The 7,892-nt window shown below is 41.5% G+C and overlaps 1 protein-coding gene across 1 annotated transcript; it reads left to right on the top strand.

Annotated features, from left to right (window-relative positions):
• The first annotated feature begins 1,884 nt into the window (after positions 1-1,884).
• Positions 1,885-5,890, top strand: LOC147607323 (pentatricopeptide repeat-containing protein At4g18520, chloroplastic-like). Its single transcript, XM_086790267.1, has 3 exons — positions 1,885-2,156; positions 2,247-2,311; positions 2,431-5,890. Exons 1-3 carry the CDS (start codon positions 2,015-2,017, stop codon positions 4,852-4,854), a joined length of 2,631 nt encoding a protein of 876 aa, XP_086646393.1. The 5' UTR covers positions 1,885-2,014; the 3' UTR covers positions 4,855-5,890.
• The last annotated feature ends 2,002 nt before the right edge of the window (positions 5,891-7,892 follow it).

The raw sequence follows: 7,892 nt of genomic DNA, 5'->3' as shown, positions 1-7,892 counted from the left end.
TCTCTCTCTCTCTCTTGCACTCTATGTTCAACACATTCTAGTACCACTCTGCTTCCGCTCTATGCACTCTTTCATGGTGGCTGTAGTAAATGAAGGGAAAAACATATCTCATGTATCAAAGAATCAAAGAAAAAATGTAGCTTATGTATGATCTTGTGGTGGCTTATGCATGGAGGTATGGGTAGCAAAACACGTGGCTATGTATGGCAGGTAGAGGCAACAACAGTAGTGAGCAGATGGACATGCAAAAACGTAGCCATGTGTGGTGCACATGGCAAGCAGCAAAGGCATCAAAAACCCATAATAGGACATGCAAAACCCTAAAAAAAATAAAATACAAAAAACTCTTAAAAAACATAGAAACCCTAAAATATAAAAACCTTTAAAAATGTAAAAATCCTTGAAAACACAGAAAAGTAGATGAGCATGATGGCGAGGAGAAAAGGGTTAACTAGGTATGAGCATGGTGGGATGCAAAACACAAGTGAGAGGTGGATAGGGTGGCTCTGATACCATGTTGAGATTACATGGTGCTTCAAAGAGTCAAAGAGAGAGAGAGAGAGAGAGAGAGAGAGAGAGAGAGAGAGAGAGAGAGAGAGAGAGAGGATCACAATGGATAGAGATTACACAACATGATGATGAATGAATTATGATAATACTTCCACCATTAGGCATCAAGCCTCACCTTTTGATCTAGACCTTAGTAGGGGTTCTTCACACCAATGGACACACTACTAGACTCCGAGCATAACTGCATGCTTTTCAAGGCCAACTCTACTGACTAAGGTGAAATTCCTTTGAACTCACAAGCTCTCCTTCCTTCGACAATGTGCATTCATCCAAGCTATATAATGTTGATTATATGATTATCCATGTTGAAAGCATGAGCATCAATTATGATTTGGGGAATGTGATGAGAAGTTTTTGACATTGTAGCTCAAAGCCAATCATCCATGGCAAGAAATGAGCACAAAGGAGCCTTCAAATCATTGCTGCAAGAATGATGTGGAAATCCATTACACCACTAGGAAGGCATATGTAACACCTTGATATGAAGGAAGAAATGGACTGAGCTCATATAAAATCATGAGTCAAAGGTGTGATAAGGACCCACATAAATATCTCATTAAAATTCCTTATACTTGAGATTTATCTTAGCATTAGGACAATCTCTCTCTCTCTCTCTCTCTCTCAAAAGCACCACGTAATCTCAACAAGCCGGTGTCTCATAATCTTGTTCAAATGTGTGTTTATGGCTTTGTTTTCACAAAGATCAATGCATTCATAATGGCAACCATAATTGTATCCAATGCTTACAAATGTTTGAAAATAGTGCCTATAATACTTGCTTTTGGTATGTGCTCTTTTATTAGACGGCTACACAATATGAAATGTGTATCATTGACTAAGAGCAATTATTGCTTAAGAAATAATGATTGATTAAGAGCAATGATTGATTAAGAAACAATGCTCTATTCACAACATGTTTGGAAACCACTTTTTAGTTTTTAAAAAAAGGAGCTCTACATGCACTAAAGTGGCAAATGTATGATAACCCACGTACGATTAGCATGCCCGAAAAATTCGAACGTTTTCATACTTGTCATACTGCGAGACATTTAAAGTGTGAAAGGGACGATTGCAACTATACCTCCCTTAAATTTGAGCACGGACCTAGCGGTGTGTGCCCGCCCACGAGCATTATATGATGCGTGCCCTGCCCACTGGAGTTGGTAGATGATGTCTAGGGTGTGAAAGGCCTAGGTAGTTTCATACAAGATTTCAATTGTGCAAAGGCATTGGGCCACGTGTGAGTGTTATGATAGAATGATGTGCATTGCAATGTGATCCTCATTGAGACATTTATATTCTTCTTGAGGAACAAAAGACCCACAAAGTAGTTATCTTCAACACTGTGGATATGGAGTAGTGACTTCACCATGTTATCGAATCAACGCCTTCGATTGCCAACGACGGAGCAGCAGCAGCAGCTCCTGCAGTAGAAAAACAGAGAATGGCAACTCGCTCCGTGCTTCCTGGCTATGGAGAAACTGGAGTCGGAGCTCGCCAACATGGAAGCTTTCCCATTACCACGCAGCCTCTGCAGAATCACCTCGCCCCCTCTCCCCGCAGCACCTTGAGAAGCTCAAGCTCAGGTTTCATGGCGCCATCATCCCCCTGCACTCATCCCTTTTTAAGTTAAACAATGGCCTGCTAAGACATGCTTTTGATGTCTCGTTTTGCAGAGAGCTTAATCACAGAGCGCCCATGGCAGGATCATCTCACTGATCCTTCCCAGTGGTGTCACAAAGTAAGTGCTTAATCATTTAAATCTATGTATATTAGTGTTCAATCTGAACAATGCAGTGCCAATTTTACGCTAAATTTACTAGAGTTTAATTAGGGTTTTTTATTGGGATCTTTTGGCAGAAACATTTAAGGGATGTAGATGTCAATCGTAGAATTAGTGAGCAGTCTGTGTGGATTAATGGCTGGGAGGACCCAGGTTCACTCAAAGGCATGCTTGAAGACATGGATTCTGGAAGCAAGGAATGCATGGACCTTAACCAGAACACATCATGTTCTGATCACGCCTTGCCAAACACCACAGAACCTTCAGTTGTAGAGGATGTACAAGGATCAGACAGCAAGGTATGTCCCAGCTCTGCAAAGCGGATACGCACTGCCAAGCGAGAGTGCAAATCTGGTCATCATCATGCCCTCCGGGTCCAATGGGAGACACAGACCATAGAGGAGACCCTTGTTTCTTTGGAAAGGATGCCTGATGAGCCCCTCCCTACAGAGATTTTCATCCCTGCCCTGAAAAAGTGCAGAAAACAGAAATACTTAGCCCATGCCAAACGCTTGCATTTGCACATGTGCAACCATGGTTTCGAAGCTCATGGAGTTCTGGAGAACTTCCTTGTCACAATTTTCGTGGAGAGTGGCTGTGTGCCTGAAGCCCAACAGCTGGTCAACCGGTTAGTTCATGTGGATGAACATTCTTGGAACACTCTCATAGAGGGATATATCAAGTGTGGAGAGTCCGAGCATGCCTTCAAACTATATAGGAAAATGCAAGAGCAGTTTGTGTCTCCCAGGAGGTACATTCTCATGGCTCTACTGAAAACCTTTGCTTCACTAGAATGCCTCAATGAAGGGCAAGAATTGCATGTCAAGATTGTCAAGGAAGGGCTGGAGAGGGATCGGTTTTTCTGCAACACATTGGTAGATATGTATTTCAAGTGTGGCTCTCTTACTGAAGCACAGGAAGTTTTCAACGAGCAGCCATTTAAGGATGTAGTTTTGTGGAGCACACTAGTCAGCGGTTATACAGAACTTGGGCTCTTTGAGAATGTGCTGAAGTGTTGGGATCAAATGGTATCAGAGGGCGTAGATCCAGATGCTCCCACATATGTTTGTAGCTTGAAAGCTTGTGCCAGTGTAGGAGATTTAGACAGGGGTTGTAAAATACACACTGCAATTGTCAAACAGATGCTTGAAAGAGATCTTGTTGTGGGCAATGCTTTGGTGGATATGTATGCCAAATGTGGCTCACTGGCAGATTCTCAAGAAGTATTTGACAAGCTGCCAATTCGAGATGTAGTGTCGTGGACCTCATTGATTGCCGGATATGCTGATCATGAGCTTGGTGAGGAAGCATTAAGGCAACTGGATCAAATGCAGCAGGCTGGGATAACCCCAAATGACGTCACATTTCTTTGCAGTTTGAAAGCTTGTGGCAGCATAGGAGCCATATGCAAGGGTGAGGAGATTCATGCAGAGATCGCCAAAGAGGAATATGAAAGATACCCCTTTGTTAACAGTGCTTTGGTGGATATGTACAGTAAATGCGGCTCGTTTGTTGAAGCTCGGTTCATATTCGACAAGATGCCAGTTCGAAATGTGATCTCTTGGACTGCACTTATAGCAGGTTATGCTGAGCATGGGCTCAGTAAGAAAGCGTTCCAGTGTTTCAAACGAATGCAACTACAGGGTGTGCTTCCTAATACTGTGACATTTCTTTGCACTTTGAAGGCATGTTGCAGTGTTGAAGCCATTGGCAGGGGCAGAGAATTACACACTGAGATTGCTAAGAAGGGATTTGAAAGGGATTTACTGGTTAGCAGCACTTTGATGGACATGTATGCTAAATGTGGCTCACCTGCAGAAGCCCAGTTTATGTTTGATAGACTGCCAACTCGAAATATAGTCTCATGGACTGCACTTATTGCAGGGTATGCCAAACATGGGCACGGTGAGGAAGTACTTGACTGTGTTAAGCAGATGCAAGTAGAGGGGGTGTCCCCAGAAGCTGTCACATACGTCTACAGCTTAAAAGCCTGTGGTGATATTGGAGCCATAGACAAGGGACAAAGCATACATTCAGAGGTCTTGAGTAAAGGCTTTGAGAAAAGTAACCATGTTAGCACAGCTGTGGTGGATATGTATGCTAAGAATGGCTCACTTACTGAAGCTCAGGTAGTGTTTGACAGCTTGCAGATTCGAGACATGGCCTTGTGGATTGTGCTGATTGCTGCGTTTGCTGACTATGGACTTTGTGAGCAAGTGCTTTGTAGTTTGAAACAGATGCAACTGGAGGGTGTGTCTCCAGATGTCCCCACATGGGTATGCTGCACAAAAGCTTGTCAGGGGACTGGATTCACAGACATGGCTCGTGAATTACATTTACAGATTGTCAAACAGGGTTTTGAAAGAGATCCTTACATTGGCCGTGCACTATTGGATATGTATGCCCTGCATGGCTGCTTTGCAGATGCATGGGATGTGTTTGACAAGCTCCCTGCCCGTGACTCAAAGTCATGGAGTGCAATTATAGCTAGGCTTTGTTGAACGGGGCTTTGAACTTCTCTTCTAGCAGGCGCAGTCAGAGGGAGTGTCTTATTGCAGCTGAAATCTGGTAACAACATGAGACTCGTACTTGGGCTAGTATTGTCCTCTTGATCCTTGCATTGGTAGTGCTATGCTTCATGCCAAATGTGGCTCACCACAGAACTGTCTAGCCTGATGAGAGTGTAAGATGAAATGTGTGGAACTTCAGCAGGCAGAGGATTCTAGCCTGATAGCTTTCAGTAGAAAACCATTAGCTCCAGATCAAGTCAGCTGAAAGCTATGAATCAGGGTATAGCAGGACACACTGAGGTTACTAACATACCCTGTTGTTTTGCAACACTTTCATTGGTATTTGTGCAGAACATGGCTCAGTGCTTGAATCTTTTGACAAGCTGCTGTGTCTTCATGTACTGCACTCAAAACACATAATGCTATACATGAGCTTGCACTTGGAGGCAGGAAAGGGAGAACATGGCCTTGACAGGAGGCAAGCTGTTTGGATCAAATGTAAACTGGAAAAGTAGCTTCCATAAGCAATCACTTTTTGTCAAAGCTTGTACATACAGGGGCCATAGGCGAGGCGCGTGAGTTTGAGGTTCTCAAAAAGCAACGGGCATAAGACCTCAGGGACAGACTTTGAAGCTTTGCACGCCCAATGATGTCTGGCTGATGATGGTGAAAACACAATAGAATGGGGGGGCAGGATTGTGCCTAGGTTCCCTCAAAGCAAAGGAAGGTACTAATGTCAATTAGGGGAGAGCCTAATGATGCCACATAGGAGATGTAATTTTAGTTGGTTATAGATTTGCTCTCTTACTCTCATTTCAATTGATGAGGAAGAGATGCAAAGTAGTGGCTCCACAATGGGGCCTATCCCTAAGAAAAATGGAAGAGGGAAGGTCAACATTTTTACTGAACAATTTGGCAAAAAAAGTAGATAGTCTTCTTCTGATAATTTCTACGAGTCACATCTTTCTCAAAGAAAGAAATGAAACTAGTTGCAACACGGTTATTTTTAACATGAGTTTGCTATCTAAGTAATGCTCTAAGCTTTGGATTTGTTATTAAAGATATGTGACTAAATTTACAACACTCACCAAGAGGTGAGCATGACTCCATGGATCAAAATTATGCATTTCCATTAGAAATCATAGGGATTAGCATGCATTATTTGAGTTTTTAAACAGTGAAAGTGGAAAAATTATGCGTTTCCATTAGAAATCATAGGGATTAGCGATGCATTTCTGGAGTTGTAAACAGTGAAAATGGAAAAATGATGCATTTCCATTAGGAACCATAGGGATTAGCAATGCATTACTTGAGTTTTAATCATATATCTTTTGAATGCTGAGTATATGTAGACTTCAACCTTTTAATCAATACAAAAACTATGTATTCGAATAAATGCACTATGTAAAAATGGTATATCCTTCTGAAGATCATTCTCCTTGTTTTTGCTCTTCTAATTTAATTCTGTGTGTATTCAATTACAGTTGTTGTAGCCCATTCAATCTAGTTTCTCTCTCTCTTGGTGGTTGCAGAAGAAGATAAAGAAAATAATAAAGAAACTTACTCTCATAACACAACAAAATTCCAAATTACAACTCTTCATGACATAATCTAAACTTGCATCCAATTTATATCAATTCAATGAAGAACTCAACCAAATTTCAAGGAACTCAACACCTTGACAAAAATAAAAAAGAAAAGATCAAAATATCTAATAAATAAGGATTCCACACACATAAGACAATCTCTACTTAGATCTCTCCATCTATATCATGTAGCTTCAACTCACACAAGAAAGCAATCAGAAAAGCCTAAACACAACATAGGACTCGAACCAGGCATGAAAAAATGAAGTGTTCTTACTCTCATTGCCAATAAATAGGCTACAAGTTCATCCAAAGAGCCACCTACCACATGTCACCAACTCCATGATCCCATATATTGCACATGTCACTAACTCCATGATCCCATGGATTGCAGAAAATGAGATAAATCTAATGTGGCCTACATAATACGAATAGATGTATATCCAACAACCGGTCAATGGACTAGGTGTAATAAATACAAATGTACAAGGCTCTAGACCTCTTTATCATGTAGACATGGAAATATATTAAGCCTAGGGCATGGAAAAATGTCAATGAAACTCCAATGGCTGCGAATCTGTATGTATAAGAAAGTGTGGCACTCCAATCTCTAAAGCCGGCTAATGGAGTAGTACTCCCCCTTGATCAAAAAGTTAATTTCAATGTAGCCATCTACTCTTTATTAAACACAACTTGTTCCCTCTCCAGGTAGCTAAACCTAAAAGAGAGGGAGAAAAGGGGCCAAGGAGAAAGGATAATTTTTGGATTTTTGAAGTTTGAAATGAAGGTATAATTTTTCACGCTTGGCGTCACGCCGCAGCAACGCGCAGGTCACCTACTTATCATTTATTAAAAGAGATCCTAATACCTATCAACAAGGAAGGATCTCCGTGGAACATGTCGGTGTCCAAGAGCTGTGCAGAAGTGTCAATGTATCCAACAAATGTTGGGGCAAGTGAACTACGTGAACATGCTAACACAAGTGATGTTGATGTTGACATTGACATTGATTCTGTAGAAGTGCAATGGAAATACATGATCATTTTTGGCATGTGAGCCAAGGTAGAGGACCTACTGTGAGTTGATGCTGCAGAAAGCAAGATAAGGCCAGTGTGCAAACATTTTGTGTGTGTGAATCTCCTCTTAGTTTTGGTGCAAATGAAATGAGGAATACATGTGAACAGTTCTTATGGATCGAGCTGCCCAAGTGCTATGAGTGGTGCTATTGATTGTGCCATAGATTCTTGCTGAAGTACACTAGTTTTGCTGCTCTGTTTGTTGTTTTGGTGCAGCATCAAGCTCCAAGCTCTTGAGTGCTGCCAGTAGTTTTGATGGAAAGCTCAAGGTTGAAAGTGCTTAAGCGACTTCCTTTTGTGTGCAACTAATCTTCCTCTAGATCACTTAATCCCCTGGGCCAGCCTTTTTAGTTGTTGCTTTTGTAAT

This window comes from Cibotium barometz, chromosome 55 (genome assembly GCF_041138505.1).
Source record: "Cibotium barometz isolate CiBa-2024 chromosome 55, ASM4113850v1, whole genome shotgun sequence".
Taxonomy (NCBI): Eukaryota; Viridiplantae; Streptophyta; class Polypodiopsida; order Cyatheales; family Cibotiaceae; genus Cibotium; species Cibotium barometz.
This window is presented reverse-complemented; position numbering and strand designations above follow the sequence as displayed.